The 24,871-nt window shown below is 39.4% G+C and overlaps 1 protein-coding gene across 5 annotated transcripts in view; it reads right to left on the bottom strand.

Moving 5' to 3' along the window:
* The window catches only part of Tcf12 (transcription factor 12), a 312,899-nt gene that overhangs the window by 58,369 nt on the left and 229,659 nt on the right, over nucleotides 1–24,871 (bottom strand). For 2 of the 5 annotated variants that reach the window (XM_004662494.3, XM_004662495.2), the window contains exon 1: nucleotides 5,120–5,260. The exons of the other annotated variants lie outside the window; for them this stretch is intronic. In XM_004662494.3, the coding sequence (XP_004662551.1) occupies nucleotides 5,120–5,188 (69 nt within the window). In that variant the 5' untranslated portion in view covers nucleotides 5,189–5,260. Of the gene's footprint in view, nucleotides 1–5,119; nucleotides 5,261–24,871 lie in introns of those variants that run through there. 5 annotated transcript variants of the gene reach the window in all.

Raw genomic sequence — 24,871 nt, 5'->3', positions numbered from 1 at the left:
GACATTGTGCATCTGGCTTTATGTGGGTACTGGGGAATCAAACCTGGGCCAGTAGGTTTTGCAAGCAAGCATTTTTTAGCCACTGAGCCATCTCTCCATCCCATGTTTATACTTTTAACAGTCTCCTAAACAAAAGGACCTGTGTATCTTTCCCAAAAACTCCTTACAAACATGTTCAGGGTAAGATAAACTATCTCTAGGAACAATAAATACTTTTCCTTTATAGGATAAAACCCTTAAAATTAATGGTTGTGTTGTGCAACAAGCAAAGTTTACATTACTGATTTTTGATGGTAAGGAAATTTCCCAAGATAATCCAGGTACATTTTAAGAATCAATGTTGGGCTGGAGAGATGGCTTAGCGGTTAAGCGCTTGCCTATGAAGCCTAAGGACCCCAGTTCGAGGCTCGGTTCCCCAGGTCCCACGTTAGCCAGATGCACAAGGGGGCGCACGCATCTGGAGTTCGTTTGCAGAGGCTGGAAGCCCTGGCGCGCCCATTCTCTCTCCCTCCCTCTATCTGTCTTTCTCTCTGTGTCTGTCGCTCTCAAATAAATAAATAAATAAATAAATAAATAAATAAATAAATAAATAATTAAAAAAAAAAGAATCAATGTTATCATCACTGGATATACAATTCATTGGTTTAAATTGTTATTATCCCCAGACATATTTCATTAATTTAAATTAATTTAGTCACTGGACATGTTTCATTGGTTTTATGCTATAAATGCTACATAATCAGAATTTCCTTAAGAGGAGTTTCTAAGGACAGGGTATGAAACTTGTTTTCTAAGATGACATACTGAACAGAGCAATGTGTACCACCTCTTAGTTATCTCCATTAAAAAATTTATATCCAATAAAGAGTACCTGGTCGTTTTTCTTCAAGATGTTCATGAACATTTATTTCTGTCTGAAGCACGCATAAAGCTGACCAGAGACAACACACTCCTGGCAAGGCCCATGGCTTTAACTCCCTGGTGTGTGCACCCACTTGAGTCAAGAAAAGAACGTTCCTGAGCACATATACTGTCTCTTATATTTTTGGCAATGGAGGAGAGGCACCCAGAGTAGATTTATACCAAAGTCCTTATCATTTAATTTCTTTAGCATTGTTTGTTCAGGAGATTTTTGTGTGACTTCATGCTTCCCTGTCATAAACATGCTACATTAAAAATACTGGGTCCACAGACAGTCTGGAAATTTGAGTTAACTTAATTGTGTACTTTTTACTAAATCTTCCAACAGAACAAAAGCTTTAGCTGTAGATACTCTCATGTTAACTTGTGTATTTTTATTAACTCAGAAGATTCATTTGAAAAGTAAGCCTTTGAACAGTTTACAATGTAATTTCAGTTACTTGCTACTCTCATTCTTATGAAGAAACCAATTACACGGACAGACAGTTGCCAAACCATGGCTAACCTAATCTCCAGTATTATGAATTCTACTTGAAAAGGGGGCCTGTAGTCTAAATTTCCAAGCTTTAAAATAAAGCTTTAATAGTTTTTAGGTCTTCATCTTAAACAAAAACTGGAAAACACTGCTCGACTTGGCTAAGGATGTAGTTCAGTGGTAAAGTGCTTGCCAGCTGTACATGAGGCCCTGGGTTCAATCCCCATCCACTATCACCACCAAATAACATTTTAAAAACTTAAAAAAAAAAAATTACTCAAGTGCCCGGCATGGTGGAGTACACCTTTAATCACAGCACCAGGGAGGCCAAGGTAAGAGGATCGCTGTGAATTTGAGGCCAGCCTGAGATTACATAGTGAATTCCGGGTCAGCCTAGGCTAGAGTGAGACCCTATTTTGAAAAACCAAACAACAAAAAAACTAAAACGTTAATTAACCACACCAACTAGACCAACAATTGGCATCATGATCACCTAAGGAAAATCTATCTGTAAAACTAGTGTATGCTTTTGTCCAGTTACCTTTTTTTTCCCCAGCGCAGACTGTTGAATACAAAAGGTAGACCAGTTCAGTTTACTATGGGCACTTGTTTACCTGTATCCCGATGACAGAAAGGAAAAAACCTGATCTTGGGGATGGACTTGGAGTTTAAGTTCAGATCTTATTAACTAGGTGAGACTTGAGCAAATGAGTTCACGTCCCTGCATCTCCATTTTCCTTATTTATAAGACGAGGACAGCTTCCAACATGCATGGGTAACGCTCTCAGCAGAGTTCTCGGCAGCAAGCAGCCCTTGCAGACATGTTGGTTTCTGTCTCTTTCCTGAATGCCATTTAAAGAAGCTCAACTTTCACAATGTTTCTAGGCTGAGTTTAAGACTTGGATTTCTGCTCTGTCTCACACAAGATTAACTACACTGAAAAAGCAACTCCTATCTGTACTGGTCATAGTCCTTACACCTCAAACAGGCTGAAGCATCATCCCCAGTGCGAGGCCTAGGAAAGGAAGACTGCTAAAGGCAGAACAGATGGAAATCCCAGGCTTTAAAATAATAATAATAATAATAATAATAATAATAATAATAATAATAATAATATTACTAGTCATTCCCTTCCCTTCTCTCTCTATTCTTAACCTCTAAACTTCCTGTGTTTTTGCCTAAAAGATTTACGTCAACAAGAGGCTAAGCTCTTAAAATGGAACCTAAGAAATTCACTGTTCCTTGATACTTGTTTGAAATCTCAAAGGTATAAATGTTCAAAACTCTAATTGCCCTATGTCACATATATCAACACCCCACAACATCACTGTAATATAATCACACAAAAGTTACATATGACAAATGGCATTAATTCCTGGTTTCAAATAGTATGAAAAACAGAGCTAACATTTCTGGCTTTTCTCTTCTACACACAGCTACCTGTTCTATTTCCAATATAATATTTATTAGCAATACTGACCACATATTCAAGGGTCTTCCTCTCTGGTTAATCTGACTTTTCCTAGACTCTAACACTTTTATTTAAAAAAGAATACACAAAAGTTTTAAATATGTAAAACAAAAGTGAAAACTTAAAAACTGGGAAAAGGAAAGGCACTGTGTTGAGACCAGAACTGCTTGGGATTTCTCACTCGCACAGCACCTGTGAGGGCCTGTTATAAATGAGTAATTGTGAACTTACTAGCATTGAAAATACTAATCTGTTCTATCATCTTAATATCAATAAAAATGGGAGTAATAAGCATAAATTTAATCTGTTTACCATGAGAACTTAAGAAAAATTTGTAACTCAAGTAAAGTGCATTCCACTTTATCAGTGAGAAAGTAATTAAACTGCTACTTTTAGGAGTAAGGCATCGATAGGTAGATATTTTCTAATATATACTGAGGATGACCAATTTATAGTCTTTAGACACAAGTACATACCACATACTTTTCTTATTAAAGAAAACTGAGGTTAGAGAATGCTTCTCAGTTTTATTTGTAAAATTTCTCATAATTATTAGAATATATTTTAAAACTAGATGGGAAAAAAGATATATGTTTAGTCATGATTCAGAGGGCTTTATATATTTTTTAGGAACATGTCAGTCACCTTTGACCTACATCAGGCACAGGGTATCAATTTCCAGGCTGCAGTTCTCGACCATACCAGCTATGCCATCCACCATAAGCCTGGAAATACTTAATACTATCAAAGCTGCCCCGCCAGCACTTCAGTGTAGAACAAAGGGGAATGTTGTAATAGAGTGTTCTGTGTTCTGGAAATAAAATCTAAACCCAATCTGGGTTAGACTCACTGCTTTAGGGCTCCATATAATTAATTTTACTGAACTTATGCATATGTGCATTCTCACACATATCTACTTACCATCTTCAAATAACAGACTGCTTTACTTAGAAATGGACACAAAGAAAAAGATTTTCACATGTGAAAGGCAACTGGCAAGGAAATTACTAGAAATAAAGTAATTTTACTTACCTAAATCTACCTCTCAAATTTTCCAAAGCTTTTTAGTAAGGGCAACCTTAACATATACTTTTAATGAGTTTAAAGATATTTTGGTACCATCTACTATGAAAGTTAACTCCAAAGTTTACGATCAAACCCCTGGTCATATCCAAAGGGCCTTCCAGCCAGCAGTCCACAAATGAAAAAGATTATCAGCCCAGAACCCTGGCTGCTGCCATCTGCTACTTGAAAAGTTTCAAGGAGTCTGAAGTGAAAGGACAAATGTACTCAATTTTGTACTATTTTGGGAAATGTAATCATAATTTCTTGTAACTTCAAACGCTAACATTAAAAATGCCTCTCCCAGATAACTGAAGGTACATATGTATTTTTCATTGGATTTTGTAAGATGTAAGGGACTAGTTTAAGTACTGAGAAGGCAATTACTAAGTGTCCCATAGGTTCCAGGGCTGTTATTCTGTAGTGTTCAAATATTTCACAAAAGCAGCTTCTACTGAAACTCAGGAAAGCCTACTTTCCTACAGGAAAACACAAAACCCATGGCTTTTATAATACTTTCTGCAGAAATATGCTAATTAATTTAAAGAATAGAAAAGTTGCCCTTAACAGTACAGAAAAGTATTATTTAAAAATACCTAAGCATCCCCTATAAACTGACCGAGAACATATTCTTTTACAAACAGTGATTTATGTTATGAATCTGCACAGGGTCAAAATTCTTGTATGATTGGAAGCAGATGTGGTCCCAGAAAGTCAGTTCTGGACCTGGAACTCCAAACAGGAAACACGGCCCTCACTAGCCGACTGCTTCCCTAATCATTTCCAGAGCTGCATACTTTTTTATGAATCTCCAAGATGACTTTCATCTTTTCCTTCCATCTACAAAGCATCACATAATACTCTATATGTATATATGTCTTGTGTATAACTTACATATTTATAATATATAAAAATACAAAAACAAATGGCTTTAAAATTTATAACTTGTAAAAATATCAGGCTAAAAATAACTCACAAACTCAAGCTTATTTTCTATACTATTTAAAAATAAAAGCCAAACTACTGAGTAACTGAAGACATGACTTAACCAACATTACGTGAACATAAATACACAATCTACTTCACTATAGAAAGAACAAAACAGAACCTCATAGATTGTACTGAAAAGCTACTAATCCACACTGCTTCCCATTAAACAGGTTAGATGTTCCAGGAAGAAAAAAGCTTACCGTTTTTCCATTGTAGTAATACATCAAAGAACTGCTACCCACCCCAGGGACAGGATAAGCACAGTACATGTTGATTTTGAAGATGTTACTGTTTGCAGCTGATGCACACAGCTTCTCTCCGAGACATGCACCCACACAGTCAGTGAGTCCTCAGTACTATGCATCCACACATGGATCTACTCAAAAGGAACTTATGCAAAATAGGACTGAACCAACTCATGGAGCACAGGGGAGGCTTTATGCTTTAAGTAATGTCTTCCAAATTTCTACAACTCCTTTCATTGGTGGAGGATACCAAATAGGCAAAGTGGGATACTTAATAAATGAAATCTCAGCAACACACTTTAGATAAAGAAAATCAACACAGCATGTTAAAACTAAATATACCAAGGAAGAACTGATTTTGTCACTGTTTTACACACACACACACACACACACACACACACACACACACACACACACACACACACGGAGGAAGGAAGACAAACAGACAGACCTTCTGCTAATCTGCTGTTAGTTTTAACTCGATTAGAGCATGTGTGGTAGGAAATCTTGCTTGCTACACCTCCAGTAACATGACCATGTGATATGGTCTAAAGTTGCTTCCAACTTGATAAACACACGGTCAAGCAATCAGGAACTGAAAACACTGATTTGTGCCTAACAGAAGGATCTAGACAGTTCTGCCATGTATATACAGCTTCTCCTTAGAGTTAGAATGAGATAGAACAGATCAAGATTTCTTTCTTATTTTTTACATTACAAACATCATACTAGAAAAAAACATGAAAATTATCTTAACAACAAATAAACCATTATCTATAATTACCTATTTTAGAAACATAAATTTTAATAATATGTATTTTTGGTTATATAGTTTCTAGAATTTTCACTCACCGCATCAATGAAGGTTTATAATAGAATGCAGTCTTGCAGAACATCTAAGATGTATATCACATAGGTAAAACAGGGTTTAATATAAAGCATCAAAGACTGTCAGGCTAGTAAACAAAATAAGGTTTCCTAGAAATTGATCTATTCACATTTTATGTTGATGATCAAATTTTTCAGAAAAAAATGGTAATGTCTCAGATTTCTCTAGACCATTCTAATACTTAAGTCAAACTTTGTCTCTAAGTATGTTTACCTCACACAAACACATTCGTCTATCTAATAATTTTACACAATTTTCTTTTTGTATAGATTCTAGTCCAGAAAGCTGTAATAGCAACTTTCCTCTTTCTCATTTCCCTCCACCTAGACCTCTTTATACCACCTTTTTCTGTTCTTCATAGGTTCCAACAGAAAACGCAAATCACTTTGTTAAAGGCGCCTTTCATAAAACAGACAACTTCTAAGAAATACTTAGCCATAGTCTGTAAGACACAAAACAGACAAAAACCCAAACAAAGCCCACTCTTACTAAGCATATCGATCAAATCATACTAATACAACAGAATCGGGCAATAAGGCCACCTGACTTCCTAGCGTCTTAACCCTGATGGCATGGGGACAATACCCCTCACCCCGCCCCATGCTCCCGCCCCAGAAGAGCAGCTGCAAAAGCGCATCGCATCGCTGTGGAGACTGGTAAACCGGCCCAGGCCGCACACGGCAGCTTCCTCCCTCCTGGGACACCACAAAGGCCCATTTAAACCTCCCAGAACTGTGTAAAAAGCTTTGATTTGCAATTAACAATGCCAGGTCCTAAAACCTTCCAAGTAAATTTTAGTTTTTATTGACAGAACAGCTACTTTGAGAAAGAAAAATCAACCACCTAAGATAAAAAATTATGTTTTCTATTAATTATTAAAATAAGTTAATTTTCAATAGAAATTGAAGAATAAGAACAGCCAAGCTGTATGGATAATACTTCAACATTTTCTTTCTAAAATCATTAGTCTATACTGAGAAAACGTTTATATTGGTTAGGAAAAAAAAAATCAGCCTCTAATAGTTAAGCTTATTCCTCTTGTGCAACTTCAGCTACTAAAGCACAATGAAAAATTGTATTTTAAGGCCGTTTTGTGGTGGCGCATGCCTTTAATCCCAGCACTGGAGAGGCAGAGGTAGGAGGATCACCATGAATTTGAGGCTACCCTGAGACTACATAGTGAATTCCAGGTCAGCCTGAGCTAGAGTGAAACACTACCTCAAAAAAAAAAAAAAAAAAAATTATTTTAGGGTCAAGAGCATAACAATCAAAAGAGAATAAATGAACATTCTGGCAAACAGAAAGTAAAGAGTAAAGTCTACCAGTAATATCAAACTTCTTTTATGGTCCCCAAAATCAGTTTATTAAGCACGCATGTAAGATTTACCATTAAACCTGAATGTGAAGGGTAATTGCTTCTGAACTAAATTAGTTGAATAACTAATTAAATATTCCTGCCAGGCATGGTGGCGCACGCCTTTAATCCCAGCACTTGGGAAGCAGAGGTAGGTGGATCACTGTGAGTTCAAGGCCACCCTGAGTCTACATAGTGAGTTCCAGGTCGGCCTGGACTAGAGTGAGGCCCTACCACAAAAAAGCCAACAACAAAAATCTTGCCTCTACTTTTCATTCCTCCTGTCAAAAACAGATATAAAATCTATACAGGTATAGGTAGGAACTCCTCTCCAACAGAATGCCATGATCATCTGGTATACACTACTACCTAAACTGAGAATAGATACAGAAGCTTACATGGTATCTGGGCCTGTCTACATGCTATTAAAATCATCCTTAAAAATATAAAACCACTAAGAAATCAGATAACTTAAATGTTTCAAAATTCTACTTGCTTGCTATACCAAAGATTTTAAGTTTGTCATTATGAAATATCACCTTCTGGAAGTGTTCCTTAACCACGGAAAACTGAGACAGGAGGATGTGGTCAGACATTTGCTTGACTGCAATGATAAACTGTTGTCTATGATAAGGCCTTTTACTACTGCTCATAACTTTTTCTTTCTTTCTTTCTTTTTTTTTTAAACTAATCTGTGCAACAGCTGCAAGACACTTTTCCTACAGAGAGTCATGTTACAGGAAAAAGCACCCGGCTGGACCACGAGCTGCTGGGACTCACTGCACTTGTTTAAGCGTTGCCTTTTTTTTTTTTTTAAAAGAACCATGTCAAGGGTTAATCCTGCGACTCAGTCTGACAAAAATGAGTCAGCTGGAGACAGGGCCAAGTTTCAAACCTGATTTCAGACAGGCATGCAGCCTGCGCAGGAGCTCTTGAGCTGCTATGTACTTTGGACCCTGATGTTCTAAGATGATGAGATCCTGACTCAGTACTCACATTGAGCCCAACAACCTAAAATAAGCCACAAGCCTTATCACAAGATGGGCATTATGTACACACAAGCAGTATCAGCATGAAAAGCTATGACTTGTAGCTATTCATCTGCTAAGCAAATTGCTGGTTCCTGGTTAAGGAGTAATGCCTTCCACCAAGTTTTCACATATGCTTTTTCCTCGAATGTCCTAGGATGGAATATTCACTGCTATTACAATAGTTACCAGGCAAAGACTTACAATAGACAAGAAAAGGCTAGAATGTACACTTTCTTTTTTAAAGATATAGGAAAAATGTTTTCAAATGTCTAGAAGGATAAGAACTTTCTGGAAACCAGTTTAAATTCCAGGCTTCTCTGCCAAGACTTTTCATCTTCCTTCTTATGCTCTATTGACAGGGAAATGAATTTTCCTTGAAGATACAGGCAAAATTTCCTGGATTTATCTATGCTATATATTTTTTAAAGATCTGTTTTATTTGCTCATCTTTATCCCTTGAATTTGGATTAAGTAGGTCTTCTCTTGTTATTGACGTGCTTGTTAAACTACCCTTAAAAGGAAGAACGTCTCAAGTGATATAAAATTCTAAGCAATTTTCCAAAGAAAATGATATTTATGCTGATTTTCATAGGCTGAATTAATGAATTAAAGCTAGTTAGTAGTTAATACTACTATACATCCTGATAAATGCAAGGCACATTCCATTGCTCTTAAACCAGATGATCTGGCTGAAAAAGTCAACCTAAAACCTACACTTAGAATTCCTCATTAAAAATTTGAACATTACTTTTATGTAAATTAATTCATTGAAGATAGATTTTAAGAGTAATGAAGGAAGGGCTGGGGAGATAGCTCAGTGGTTAAAAATACTTACTTGCAAAGCCTGCCCACCTGGGTTTGACTGCCAAACACCCATGTAAAGCCAGATGCAAAATGTGACACAAACATCTGGCATTCATTTGCACTGACAAGAGACCCTGGTGTGTGTACACATACACAGACATACCAATAATTTTTTCTTTATTTTTTGGTTTTTTCAAAGTAGGGGTCTCATTCTAGCCTGGCTGACCTGGAATTCACTATGTAGTTTCAGGCTGGCCTCGAATTAACAGCAATCCTCTTACCTCTGCCTCTGGAGTACTGGGATTAAAAGGCATGTGCCACCCCCCCCCATCCTCTGTGTGTGTGTGTGTGTGTATACTTTTGGTTTTTCAAGGTAGGCTCTCACTCTAGCCCAAGCTGATCTAGAATTCACTATATAGCCTAAGCATGATCTCAAACTCACCTCCTACCTCTGCCTCTCGAGTGCTGGGATTAAAGGTGAGTACCACCACACCCAGCCTAAATAAATATTTTTAAGATTAATGAATGAAGCCAAACTTGAAAGTTCATATAAAATTAATTCCACAATCCCTGAAGGAGGAAATTCAGTAAATAAAATAATTATTGGGTGCAAAGGAAGTAGGGCTGAGACTAGACATAAGAGAGTAAGTAAAACAGCCCACCCAGCATTTAGAAGGATGAAGCAGGAGAACATTCACGAGTCTGAGGACAGCTTGTGCTACACTGTGAAACCCTGCCTCAAAAAGGGTGGGGATTAGAATCATCAAATGCTCAAATTCCTCTTTCTGATTTATCTTGGGTGGAAATGAATGATGGGGATGCAATCTCCCAAGTGTGCAGATTTTGGTTAGCACTAACTACATCAGACACCCAACAAAAAACCCAAACTTTCAGGTTTTGTACCTGATCATCATAATTGTAGCTTTCCCAGTATGTGCTACTTTATATATAAGGTAATTACTAAGTGTTGAAGAAGTGGCATTTTTCTAATAGCCTCACATTTTAGAAACTTTCTAACAAAGAAAGTAAAAATAAGGCAGCCCTCCCAAACCAATCCATGAACATTCAATGCATATGGAAGAAAATAGTCATTCACCTGAAATCACATAGTATGCCTTGTAAGTCAACAATAGTTCTCATCTTACTGATACTTAATTCATCAGTAAGAAGCCCTCCAAACTCTTGCCACTGTATGAATATCTGAAAAATCAGAAACCTGATTTTGTCACCTTTACTTAGGTGATTCTGTAGGGAAAAAAAATCAATTTAAGCTTTCATTATGAATTTCTAGATTTTAACCAATATCATCTATGGTAGTTTGAATAGATGGCCCCAATATATTCAGGATTTTATTTAAGTGTGTAATTTAGATCAGCAGCCACCTGGCTGGAGGAGGTGCCACTGGGCTGGACACTAGGGTGTGGGGATGGATTTGGAATTCCAGTCTAAAGATATGCAAAGTGCCTGAGCTTTGCCTGGAGTTCCTGAACGTGCTTGCTTGCTTGTGCTGGTGTGTTGGTGATGGCTTTTCTCTATTTATGCTTGGTCCTGTAAAAGGGGCCAAAGTTTTTGGTCATTATGGCATTTCCCCTAGATCTGTAAATTTCAAATAAATTTCCTTCCTCCCATAACTGTACCTGGTTTGGAAGTTCATCCCAGCGACATATGGCTGTCCACTACATCTTCCTTACACTGAATGCTGAATGCTAGGGTTGGACTAAGTGCTGCTGCATGCTATTTAGAAGCTGAATGAGAATGACAAGGCTGATCAGTGGTAAAGTGTGTGCTCAGCATGGGCACAGCCCCTCACTTCAACTCCAGAGCCATGGGGAAACAATGCAAAACAAACAGACCCCATCCCAAAAACAACTTTTCCAAACTAAACAAAGATACATCATAAAAATCACGCTGGGGACCATCAAGTTTTCTACTGTTTCTTTACAAATATTTTAGCAGTTTAACATGAATTTTAGAAATGCGAAGCAAAGCACAGGCTTCTCTGGACCCCATGCCCACAATGACAAAACAGTTTTCTTTAAAAGCAAGGAGTAATTCCCGCTTCTTTCTTGGCTGTCCATTCCTTCCCCTGTGAACTGTAGCTTGTCACTTCTCATTTATCACTGGAATAACACGATAAGAAAATCATCAACTTGACTGCAACTTGATCATTTTCCTGCAGATGGCTCTATAAGCACAGGACTGCCTCCTGGTGTGTGTGTGTGTGCACACATCCAAATACAAAACACCCATAGGTCCTGACCTCCTCAACAAACCAGAACTTCTGAGAGCTTTCAAGACTGGCACCAAGCTTTGAACTTGCTAAGCCAACTAAAAAGACTATAATATTTTTTTCATTTAAGCTATAAAGTGCTATATTCTTTCAATTCCAGACAAATAGAATAGCTCCAAGATACTCTATTCCATTTTAATATACATTTTAAATGTGTATTTTAGAGTCTAGAAGCAATATCTGCCCATTTGTTATCCATTCAAGTACCTGAAATCCAAAGTTCTATACAACTTATCTACAGTTATTTCTGTCTATAATCTATTTTTGTTTCAATAGGAATTCCTGCTTAGTGTAATGACTTTTAATGCTTATCTACTGAATAATATTGACAAACTTTTAACACATCTTGCTTCACATTTATAATGATCTAGTAACAAAGCAAATCAATTTTTGTCATACTTACTGGAAGAAACCATGCAGATCTAAGTTTATGAACAGACTCGTCATGGAAGAACTCTGGGCTGGGGAGATGGCTCAGTAGTTAAAGGCATTTGCTTGCAAAGACTGCTAGTCTGGGTTCAATTCCCCAGCCACCCATATAAAAACAGATGCACAAAGTGGTCCACGTTTCTGGAGTTTTTCTGCAGTGGCAAGAGACCCTAGTGCTCCCCCGCACACACAGAAAGAATTCTGCTGACCACCCTGAAAAAGCAAACTAGCATTTAACTTTGAAAACACATTCCAGAAACGTCTAATAAGCAGGGAAAATGGAAATTGTGTCAGAGGTGCCTTTTCCTCTTGGAAAAAGGCAAACAGACACTGACATATAGTCACTAATGAAAATGATATGTCACCCCAACAATGACAAATGTCCCCTCTCAGACAAACTGGAGAAAACACACAAAATGTAGCACAAATCTGTCAGGCTACTTGTACTAGGTGTCGGGCCAACACACATGCCCCAGAGCAAAAGCACTCTTCCTCCCATACACTACTAGTCTATGTGACATGTCCCAAGGGACTACGGAGTCATAACATGTATTGCAAAAGGAGTACAGAATGCAAGCTCCAGCTTGTCCCTAAGGAGAGATGGGTCTCAAGGTAGGGCCAACAACCACTCCTGTAAAACGCAGGCATTAAAATTATGCTGAAGGTTTTCTAGCATTTCACCACTAGTGAACAGACTTCTGTACATCAGGTGTGGTCACTCATGCCTGTAATCCCAGCACATGAGTGGCTTAGGCAAAAGGATGGTCATGAATTCAAGAGCAGTCTGGGATACATAATAAGTTCCAGATCAGCCTAGACTACAAATTGAGACCTTGTCTCAAAAAGCAACCAACAAACTAGCTTTTTATCTATTGTACCCCAAATCTCTGCATTCCTATTTTGAAAGATTTCTGTCTTCCATGCTCTATCTTCCTATTGAACTCAAAGCCATGGACCTGTTCCAGCTGCTGAGCTAAGCAACCACGAGTGAGTTGTGGAAGATTTTGTTTTGTTATCGTTAGCATAGTTTATTTTGGCAAGCTACGTAACTTGTTAGTTATTGTGAAATATTTTTTATTTATTTATTTGTCAGAGAAAGGGGGGGGGGGAGAGAAAATGGGTGTGTCAGGGCCTCCAGCCACTGCAGGCAAACTTCAGACACATGTGCCCCCTTGAGCATCTGGCTAATGTGGGTCCTGAGGAATCAAACCTGGGTCCTTTGGCTTTGCAGGCAAATGCCTTAACCATTAAACCATCCCTCTAGCCCCATGAAATATTTTAAATCTTGTCAAATATTGCTGAAGACCTAGAGCTGTCACCAACTGTCATCTATGCATCCAGTGTCCAAAATACAGTAAGTTGTACTTTTTACAATCATACTTACAAGTGCCACAATTGATAGCCTAAAGCTTCATGCGAAATGAAGGGATACAAGAAATTCCAAACCTAATTACAACTCCTCATTGTAAGCCAAGCATCCAAAAGCTTTATACTTTTGCTTGTGCCAGCATGGCATACAAAGTGAGAGGCTAGTGAGGTATTCCTACTGTTCATTTAAAACTATCTTTCTTAAAAGCTATGTACTATACTAGAACAAAATGATAAAAATAAGAGTTGTCATCTTAACAAGGTGAAAACTCTTAATTAATGGTAATCATTTTACTCAATAATTCTGGTGTCCTAGTAATGTGCAATTTGATGTACAGGTCAGATAGGTTGCTTAATACAGCATCATCTAGAAAACAGAGTATTTGTAGCCATGTACTCCAAATAAACACCAAGCTTCCACAGACAGTGACAACTGACATGAACACCAGGCTGTCCATTAATCAGGGTGCAGGCCCAGGATTTGCTTCTTTGTGCTTTTTGGTTGTGGAACTGAGAAGTGTATCAAAGGGAATGTGATGTGGATTATAGACACAGGTAGATGTAATGAACAGACTGGACTTTACAGGGTGCAAGGAGAGAGAGGACAGGATGAAAACAAGTCATCACAGCACAGTAACTTCATGGAGTGTGATGATATAAGAAAACTTGCACAAATCTAGACTTTCAGACTGAAATGACTGACATTATAAAGACCCAACAAAGGACATTAATGTTAAAACTGGAATAAAGATCTGTGAGCATAAAAACACAATTTGCTTTTTAAAATATATTTATTTGAGATATATACGTGTGTGTGTGTGTGTGTGTGTGTGTGTGTGTGTGTGTGTGTGTGTGTGTGTATGAAAAGAGTTGCAGAAAGAGAGAGAAAGAATGAGAATGAGAAAAATGAGCATGGGCATGTCAGGGCCTCCTGCCTCTACAAATGAACTCCAGATGCATGAGTCACTTTGTTCACCTGGCTTTATGTGGATACTAGTGACACAGATCTGAGCTGTCAGACTTTCTAAGCAAGGACTTTTAACCACTGAACCATTTCTCCAGTTCCCCCAAACTAATTTTATAATGCAGAGACTTCATGTTGGAAACCAAATGCATGACTTCCTAGCTCTTATGTATTTAAAGAGATAGAGTCTATGTTTGCATAAATGGGAATAACTTTAGTGATCTTTCCTTTCAAAAGGACTTACTTTTCTGGGGGAAAAGGGAGCCCTTTCCCCTTTATTTTGTCATGTTCTACAACATAAGGGAGACTATGACTACAGCCTTCCTTCTTCTGGAGCTACTTCAGATCACCCCCTATGTACTTCATACCTTCTCTGAGTCAAGTGAACATAGTCCAGGAGAAGAGTTAGAGCTGTAGGGCACATGACATAGATTTGCTGATGTCTTTAACAAAGTCACTGAATACCAGCCAGCTCTGGGATGGCAGACACAGGAGCTCAACATCAACTACTAGTGCTTCTTTAAGGGACATGGTGGAAGGATGCAGTCATGGTGCAGCGACAGCCTTGAGGGCTATGGAGTACAATACAGCAGAGGAGGAAGGGTCTTTTATAGAGGATGGTCATGATAATTCCCACTGATCACATCATTTGGTGATGAAAGAGAGAACTAGCCATGTGGTTGCAAAGAGAAGTGTGCTCCAGCAGAGAGAATAGTAAGTCAGCAGGCTGGACTGTGCTTGGTATCTTTAGGGGGTGGTAAAGAGCTCAGTGTGTGCTCAGAGCTCAGAGCAGGAGGGCAGGATTGGTGGAAGGACGCCTGAGAGGCAGCAGAGCATAGCCGTGAAGGGTATTACAAGCCATTTAAAAAACTTTGGTTTAAAGCTGCGCATGGTGGCGCACGCCTTTAATCCCAGCACTCAGGAGTCAGAGGTAGGAGGATCGCCGTGAGTTTGAGGCGACCCTGAGACTCCATAGTGAATTTCACGTCAGCATGGGCTAGAAAGTGAGACTCTACCTTAAAAACCAACGCCCCCATCTAAAAAAACCTCAAGAAAAACTATTAGATAATTTGGAGCAGAGGAATAGTATGATCTAAATTACATTTTTATTTATTTATTTTATTTCTTTTTTTTTTTTTTCCGAGGTAGGGTCTTACTTTAACTCAGGCTGACCTGGTATTCACGATGTAGTCTCAGGGTAGACTCAAACTCACGGCGATCCTCCTACCTCTGCCTCCTGAGTGCTGGGATTAAAGGTGTGTGCCACCATGCCCAGCTGAATTACATTTTTAAAAGGACCTTTCTGAATGGGGGAAAAAAAAAACTAATGAAAGAAAACTGGGAGATCAGCTGGGAAGCTATTCTGCAACCCCAGCAACAGAAAGAGGTGGCTTGGACAAGATGCCAGCAATACCATGTGGACAAGTGGCTAACTCCTGTCATGATCTTGGCATGAGAAAGTCAGTCTTGGAGGAGTTGCATCATTGACTCTATCTACCAGTGAATACCTAACCTGTTCTTCCTTCTTTAGGAAAATGTCTCTTGCATTCTAGTTTTCGTATTTGTCTGTGGGGTGAGGACCATGTCCTTACTTATTTCTCTCCTGAGAAATAAATAAGAAATAAATAAATTCTGGGGACGCAGAGCCAGAGCTAATGGCTGAGTTACATTTGGTGGCTGTTATAAGAACACTTTTCTCTTCATGGATAATGCCTTAGAAATTAATTGTATGATTAAGGGGAGGATTTTAAAAAAAAATGTTGTTTACTTTTATTTATTTATTTGAAAGTGAGAGAGGGAGAGGGAGAGGGAGAGGGAGAGAGGCAGATAGAGAATGGGCGCGCCAGGGACTTTAGCCATTGCAAATGAACTCCAGATGTGTGTGTCCCCTTGTGCATCTGGCTAACATGAGTCCTGGGGAATAGAACCTCGAACCGGGGTCCTTAGGCTTCATAGGCAAGCGCTTAACCACTAAGTCATTTCTCCAGCAAAGGGGGGGATTCTTAAAAATAAAGTATTATTTATTTATTTGCAAGGGAGGAGGCACATGAGGGCCCTTAGTCATCTCAAATCAACTCCAGATACATGCTCTACTTTGTGCATCTGTCTTTACGTGGGTACTGGGGAGACAAACCTGGGCTGTCAGGCTTTGCAAGCAAGCACCTTGAACAATTGAGCCATCTCTCCAGCCACCCCCCAAATTCTTTTTCTTGTTTTAGAAAGAGAGAGAGAGAGAGAGAGAGAGAGAGAGAGAGGGGGGGGGGGGGAGAAAGAATTGGTGTGCCAGGGCCTCAGCCACTGAAATTAAACTCCAGATGCTTGCACCACCTAGTGGGCATGTGCAACCTTGCACTTGTTTCACCTTTGTGCATCTGGCTAATGTGGTATCTGGAGAACAGAACATGGGTCCTTAGGCTTCACAGGCAAGCACCTTAATTGCTAAACCACCTCTCCAGCCCCAAAATTCTTTTTTTTCCCCTTTCTTTTTTTGTTTTGTTTTTGAGGTAGGGTCTCGCTGTAGCTCAGACTGACCTGCAATTCACTATGCAGTCTCAGGGTGCCCTCGAACTCTCTGCAATCCTCCTACCTCTGCCTCCCGAGTGCTGGGATTAAAAGCGTGCACCACCACACCTGGCCCCAAAATTTGCTTTTTAAAAATATTTTATATGGGCTGGAGAGATAGCTTAGTGGTTAAGGCACTTGCCTGCAAAGTCAAAGGACCTAGGTTCGATCCCTCAGGACCCATGTTGTTGCAGTCCGGTTCGCACTGCTGGTAAAAATCACCCAACCAAGAGCAGCTCATGGGTAAAAGAGATTTATCTTGGCTTACAGGCTCGAGGGGAAGCTCCACGATGGAAGGGAAAAACGATGGCATGAGCAGAGGGTAGACATCACCCCCTAGCCAACATAAGGTGGACCACAGCAACAGGAGGGTGTGCCAAACACTGGCATGGGGAAACTGGCTATAGGACCCATAAGCCTGCCCCCAACAATACACTCCCTCCAGGAGGCCTTAATTCCCAAATATCCATCAGCTGGGAACCTAGCATTCAGAACACCTAGGTTTATGGGGGACACCTGAATCAAACCACCACACATGTAAACTAGATGCATAAGGTGGTACATGTGTCTAGAGTTCGTTTGCAGTGCCTAGAGGCCATTCTCACACACTCTCCCTGTGTCTTTCTCTCTCTCAAATAAGTATTTAAAACTTTAAAACAGCCGGGCGTGGTGGCACACGCCTTTAATCCCAGCACTCGGGAGGCAGAGGTAGGAGGATCACCATGAGTTCAAGGCCACCCTGGACCAGAGTGAGACCCAACCTCAAAAAACCAAAAAAAAAAAAAAAAAAAAAAAAAAAAGCCTTTAAAACAAATTATTTTATTTTTGGAGAGAGGGAGAAAAAAAATAATGGTATGTCATAGCTTCTTGGTGCTGTCAAGAAACTCCAGACATATGTGCTACTTTGTGCATTTGGCTTTATATCAGTTCTGGTGAACTGAATTTGGGCTTGGAGGCTTTGTAAGCAGGCACCCTTGATCTCTAAATCATTTCTTATATAAAAAAAGCAAGTTAGCTTATTTTTGGTGGGTTGGACACCAGAGAAGGAAGTTGAAAACTAAAGTTTAAAGCAGATGATCTCTCCTATTCTAGATATTCTAAATAATATCCAGTCTCTATTTTTATTTATTTAAAATATTTGTTTATTAACAAAAGACAGAATTGGGTGCACCATCCTCCCATTGCTACAAACACAAATTCCAATCCCATTTGATACCTTGTGTGTCTGGCATTACATGGGTACTGGGGAACTGAACCTGGGATGCCAAGCTTTGCAACCAAGTGCCTGGAAGTGAATTATATGATTGAAAAATAAGTGGTCAGCAGAAAAAAGTTTCTTTTTTAATTTTTGAGAGAAAGGGAGAGAGAGAGAGAATAGGTATGCCAGGGCCTTTCAGCCACTGTAAATGAACTCCAGACCTGCGTGTTCCCCTTGTGTGCATGTGTGACAATACACGCTTGCATTAGTATACATCTGGCTATGTGGGACCTGGAGATTCAAACAGGCATGCTTAGGCTTCTCAGGAAAGTGCCTTAACTGCTAAGCCATCTTTTCTGCCTATAGTTATCTTTAAAAAAAATTACGAATGTGTATGTGTATAGGGGACATGACATGCATGAACTTCTTCATATCCAGTTTTATGTGGGTGCTGAAGAACTGAACCCAGGCCACAAGTCTTTGAAGCCAGCACCTTCAATGGCTGTAATGTCTTTTTAGCCCCCTAAATTACCTTTCTTAAAAAAACAAACAAACAAAAAAAACTTCAGTTTTATTTATTTATTTGAGAGACAGATAGAAAGAGGCAGAGAGAGGGAGATAACAGGCATGCCAGGGCCTCTAGCCACTGCAAAGAATTCCAGACACATGCGACCCCTTGTGCATCTGGCTAACATGGGTCCTGGAAAATCGAACCTAGGTCTTTTGGCTTTGCAGGCAAACGCCTTAACTGCTAAGCCATCTCTCCAGCCCTCCCCCCCTTTTTGAGGTAGGATCTTACTCTGGCCCAGGCTGACCTGGAATTAACTATGCAGTTTCAGGGTGGCCTCGAACTCACGGTGATCCTCCTACCTCTGCCTCCCGAGTTTTGAGATTAAAGGTGTATGCTATCATGCCCAGCCCTAAGTTGCCTTTTAACAACAAACATGTTGAAGTAAAGGTCCATGTTTTATTTATATAAGTCCCTAAGGCCTAACAAAGGTTTCTATTCACAGTAGGTACTTGCACTGTGCTTACTGACTTCAATAGAAGGAGCCATTCTGCTAGCAAAAGGTTTCTCATTCTCACATTACTTAGTTTTAATTTTTAAAATAATTCTGTTTATTGATATGTGCATTTGTGAATGTGTGCCAGGGTCTCTTGCTATTGCAATGAATACCATCCCAGATTTACTGAGTAACTGCAGAATGGAGCCTGGGCTAGCAAGCTTTGTAAGCAAACACCTTTAACTGCTGAGGCATCTCCTCAGCCTTTTATTTTACTTGAAGCGCTGGAGACTGAATATAGGGAGCACTCTACCAGTGAGCTATATTCCTAGTCCTATATTTTTTGTATTAATTATAGTTGGTAATGGGGGAAAATGACATCTTTTGATTTCAAACAGTGTCGAGTACAACATTATCAAGCACAAGTTAAAATGAAAATTTTACTTAATACCAAGTACATTATAAAACTTTTTTAAAAGGAACTATATAACAACTACCTAAACTTGCTCTAATTCACAGATTAACACTGAAATAAATACTTTTTTTTTTTTTTTTTGGTTTTTCGAGTTAGGGTCTCACTCTGGCTCAGGCTGACCTGGAATTCACTATGGAGTCTCAGGGTGGCCTCGAACTCTCGGCGATCCTCCTACCTCTGCCTCCCGAGTGCTGGGATTAAAGGCGTGCGCCACCACGCCCGGCGAAATAAATACTTTTTTAGGAAGGGGAAATTATCAGTTTTTGGATACTTATATTTGACTGAGAAGTCTGTTCCACCACTACACTTGGCTCTACATGCAGTCCAGGTGTAAGCAGACAGTGGGGCTATGACAAAGATGACAAAGCGTGGGCTGGAGAAGGCACTTATAGTTAAGGCACTTGCCTGCAAAGCCTAAGGACTCGGGTTCAATTCCCCAGTACCCAGGTAAACCAGATACACAAGGTGTCACATGTATCTGGAGTTCATTTGCAGCAGCTGGACGCCCTGGCATACTCATTCTCTCCTCTCTCTCTTTCTCTAATAAATAAGTAACATACACATGATGTAGTGCTACACACAGGCTAGGTGTTAGCAGACAGTAGGGCTGTGACAAAGATAGTGGCTGAGTACACACATATCTAAGGTTAGGCAAGGGTGACCAATGTGATACATGGGCCCTGAGAAATGCTGACCCTGCAGTGCTCATCTCACTGTATTCAGGGACATCCCACATATGGCCAGTGACTATATTCTGTTGACAAAAAAAGTCTGAGAATAAAAGGTTAAATTTTTTACATTAAAATTACATTGCCACGCCGGGCGTGGTGGCGCACGCCTTTAATCCCAGCACTCGGGAGGCAGAGGTAGGAGGATCGCCGTGAGTTCAAGGCCACCCTGAGACTACAGAGTTAATTCCAGGTCAGCCTGGACCAGAGTGAGACCCTACCTCGAAAAACCAAAAAAAAAATAAATAAATAAAATTACATTGCCTACATTAATATATGTAAGTACATGCTTGACACACAATGAATGCATGCTAAATTATAGTTGCTGTGTTGTTCAGAAAACATTCATTTACAGAAAAGGAACCTTCAAAAGTAAGAAAAACTTGGACTAGAAAGATGTCTTAGCAGTTGACATAAGAGAATATGACATTTGATTACGAAGCAGGTAATTATGTCATTGGTTTGTGCACTAAGCTTGCTTGCAAAGCAGTACACTCAAAACCAAGCAAGATACTTTGTAGGTATGTAGTGGTATGTGTGACAAATACATCTCATGTGCTCTAGGGTAGAAAGACAAGTTCAGGTATTTAGGACAACTAGAGGAAGGCATTCTGGAACTTATCTACATGGTCATTTTCTGAGAAAGACATGATAATCTCAATTTTTACGTATTTTGGAGTTCTGCATCCTCTGTACCATACTAAGGAAACTCTTTATGTTTGAAAATACAAACGAAAGAAATAAAGAACAAGGGATAGAGAGACGGCTCAGCAGTTAGGGCACTTGCCCGTGAAATCTAAGGACCCAGGTTTGATTTCCCAGAACCCATATAAGCCAGATGTACAAGGTGGCACATTCATCTGGAGTTTGTTTGCAGTGGCTGGAGACCCTGGCGCACACATTTTCTCTCTCTCTCTCACAAACAAATAAATAATTAAAAATAAGGGGCTAGAGAGATGGCTTAACAGTTAAGCGCTTGCCTGTGAAGCCTAAGGACCCTGGTTCGAGGCTCAATTCCTCAGGACCCACGTTAGCCAGCCGCACAAGGAGGTGCATGCATCTGGAATTTGTTTGCAGTGGTTGGAGGCCCTGATGTGCCCATTCTCTCTTATCTGCCTCTATCAAATAAACAAATAAATAAAAATAAAAACAACAAAAAAAATGGGAGGAAGACAAGTGTGGTGGCTGACTCCTTAAAAGAAAATATTAAAAAAAGAAATAAAGAACAAACAAACACCTACTTATCTGAGAATGCTCTAGCAGATCATAAAGATATATAACCAGGGCTGGAGAGATGGCTTAGCAGTTAAGGTGTCTGCTTGCAAGCCAAAGGACCCAGGTTAATTTTCCAGGACCCATGTAAGCCAGATACACAAAGTGGCACATGCATCTGAAGTTCGTCTGCAACAGCTGAAAGCCCTAGTGTGCCCATTTTCTCTTTCTCTCTTTCGTTCTCTCAAATAAGTAAATAAATAAATTCTATGAAAGAGGTATAAAAATATTTTTAAAAAGATGTTTAACCAAAGATAAAAATAAAGGAAGAAATATATCTCTGATACTCAAGAATCAATGAAAGACCATGACTATAAATAAAGTGGAAAGTGACTGAGGAAGATATCCAACATCAACTTGTCCTCCACATGCAAGTGCACACATGAGCCCACATGCACAAGCACACTTGTGTACACACACACATACCAGATAAACATGCAAATAAAAAGTTGAGAGCAGGTCTGCTATAGAACAACTACAAAAGTTGCACCTGGATAAAATCTAGTGATGCGATACTTGTAGATTTGGCCAGAGTGTGTTTGGCTCTTTTTATAACCTTTTCCTTTTCACCTGCAAGTCCATGTTCTCTTCTTCAAGGATGATCTGCTACTTGTCTGTCCAGATACAGCTTAAATGTCCCTTCTCCTGATGCCATCAGTCCTTCTGAAGAGGTTATATTCAACCCCCCCATTTACTGGAGCACTTGGTCCATACCTTTACTGGTCTCACTGAATGTTTACTCCTCAATATATAACCTCACTGAATTTGAATTCATGTTGAGCTCTTTTGGCATTCTGTCAAAGCCCCATTCTAGAGTTGTTGCTATGAAAGTCCAATTTGTCCACTATTTTAACCTACCTAGGAAGCCAGTGGAAAATGTCATGCTTAAAATGAAAAGCAAAAAACCACACCTCCCCCCACCATTTTAAGACAGGTATGTTGGCATAAGCCTTTAATCCCAGTATTTGAAAGGCTGAGGTAGGAGGATCTTTATGATTTCCAGGCCAGTCTGGGATAGAGTGAGACCTTACCTAGTCAAAACAAAAACAAAACAAACAAACAACAACAAAGAACCAAACCAAAGAAGTCCTAGGTTTACTTTAGTCTGTGCACTACAACAAAACCCTATTTCTTTATAGTGGGGAGGAACATGATGTGCACTGAGAGCATTGGTCAGTTGTTTAGTGAATTATTTTCTTGTGTTGCAGGGAATCAAACCCAGGGGTTCACACATGAGGCAAGCACTCGACAGTGAACATATCATGTTTCAAACACAAGAACACAGCATTTTAATCATTAAACAACCTTCGTACTTTCCACTCCAAACTTCCTAAGGGCTAACTCATAAGCCATTTGTCATACAAAACAATCAGTAACTGAGCCAGGCAGGTCTGAGTGGACTATTCCTTTATCTTCTTCGTCACGATATTCTGAGGATGTGCAACACACTCATTGGACCTTTGATCACAAACAGAAGCTACCATTGCAAGTCTGCAGAACATCTGCAGGAGCCAGATGTTCAGTGCCGTGCATGGAACTTCTGCCTCATGCTCTGCAGTGGCACCAAGGACTTGCTGCCTGTCAGTCATCACTTTATAAAGAGCGCTGAGACTGCCTACTAAGACCTTAATGTGTCTGTCCAATGTTCACTTTTGGAAGTTATCATGAAGTAGGACACTTATAGTCTGCCTTCACTGCTGTACCCTTTCTCTTCTTACAATCCACAACGTCAAAGATCTGTAAATAACAGTTTTCAGGGTAAACAGTCCAAAAGGAAATCACAACTTTATTTTTTAAAAGTTATGCTATCTAATTTAGGCCGAGATCAAACTCAAAGCAATCCTCATGCCTCAGCATCTCTAGTTATCAGATTACAAACTTGTGCCAACAGGCATTCCCTACTTATATATCTTTTTCAGGGGGTGAACGAAGCAGTTTGAGGTAGGATCTCACTCTAGCCCAGGCTATCCTGGAAACTCGCTCTGTAGTCCCAGGTTGGTCTCAAACTCACAGCAATCCTCCTACCTGCCAAGTGCTAGGATTAAAGGTGTGCATCACCATGCTTGGGTTACTTATATATTCTTTTTTCAAAAAATATATTTTATTTATTTATTTGTTTGACAGAGGAAAATAGGGGGAGAGAGAGAGAAAGAGAAAGAATGAGTGTGCCAGGGCTTCCAGCCACTGCAAACGAACCCCAGATGTATGCACCACCTTGTGCATCTGGCTTATGTGAATCCTGGGGAAATTGTACTGAGGTCCTTTGGCTTCACAGGCAAGTGCCTTAACCGCTCTAAGCCATCTCTTCAGCCCTAATTATATATTCTTAATAGCATATATTCTTAATTCTTGGTGTGTACTATGAGGGTAAGAAGAGGAACTATTTAAGCAGGCCTGACTTATAAAATTTCCTGATGGCTCCCAAAGTTCATCAAAATTCTGTGTTTTTTTTCTTCCCTGGATACCTGAAACAATCCAGAGAACCAAGTCCAAGTAATGAATGCTATTATAATTAGGGATGTAACCCCAGTGTCTCTTTCCAAGGTGTACTACCCATTGTGCTCATTTGTTTTAAAACTAAAATAATTATGAAACACCAACTATATCTCGCTTCTTAAAACAAATGTCAGATTAATAAGAAATAAGACTTTTTCCCAAATATTAATCTGTTTTTAAGAAATACTTTATTTTTATTTATTTATTTGAGAGAGAGAGAAAAAAAAAGAGAATGGGCACAACAGGGCCTCTAGCCACTGCAAACGAACTCCAGATGCATGTGCCACCTTGTACAGCTGGCTTATTTGTGTCCTGTGGAATCAAACCTGGGGCCTTTAACTTTACAGGCAAGCACCTTAACCACTAAGTCATTCCTCTAGTCCTTAATCTGTTTTATAATTTATATAGTTCTATTAATATTTATAATTTGTAATTTAACTTTGATTACTTTCATAAAATTATTGTAATAAAGAGCAACTAATTATACCAGTACATTTTTAGCAGTTGTCTGTTTTAATCCAATGCCTGTTAATCTAATGGAAATTATGTGTGATACTGTCAAGCCACATATCCTTGCATAGCACACAACTGTTAAAATGTAAATTGTGCACATATTTTTAGCTGCTGCTGAAAGCATACTCCTGTCTCTGCGGAGACTGATTTGAGCATGGTGTGCATTCTCAATTCAGCCTCCAGGGCCCAGGTGCTGAGGCAAGCAAAGCCTTAGGAATGAACACTGCAGCTGCATCACCTTGCAGGTAGGTTCAGAGGACAGCTGCCTAAGACTCACATCCATCTGGAACTGACCTTCAAATTCAACTTCTCATGTGTCTCATGCAAGGA

The sequence above is a fragment of the Jaculus jaculus genome, chromosome 10 (assembly GCF_020740685.1).
Source record: "Jaculus jaculus isolate mJacJac1 chromosome 10, mJacJac1.mat.Y.cur, whole genome shotgun sequence".
Taxonomy (NCBI): Eukaryota; Metazoa; Chordata; class Mammalia; order Rodentia; family Dipodidae; genus Jaculus; species Jaculus jaculus.
The sequence above is the reverse complement of the archived record's forward strand: the minus strand, read 5'-3'. Positions and strand labels throughout refer to the sequence as shown.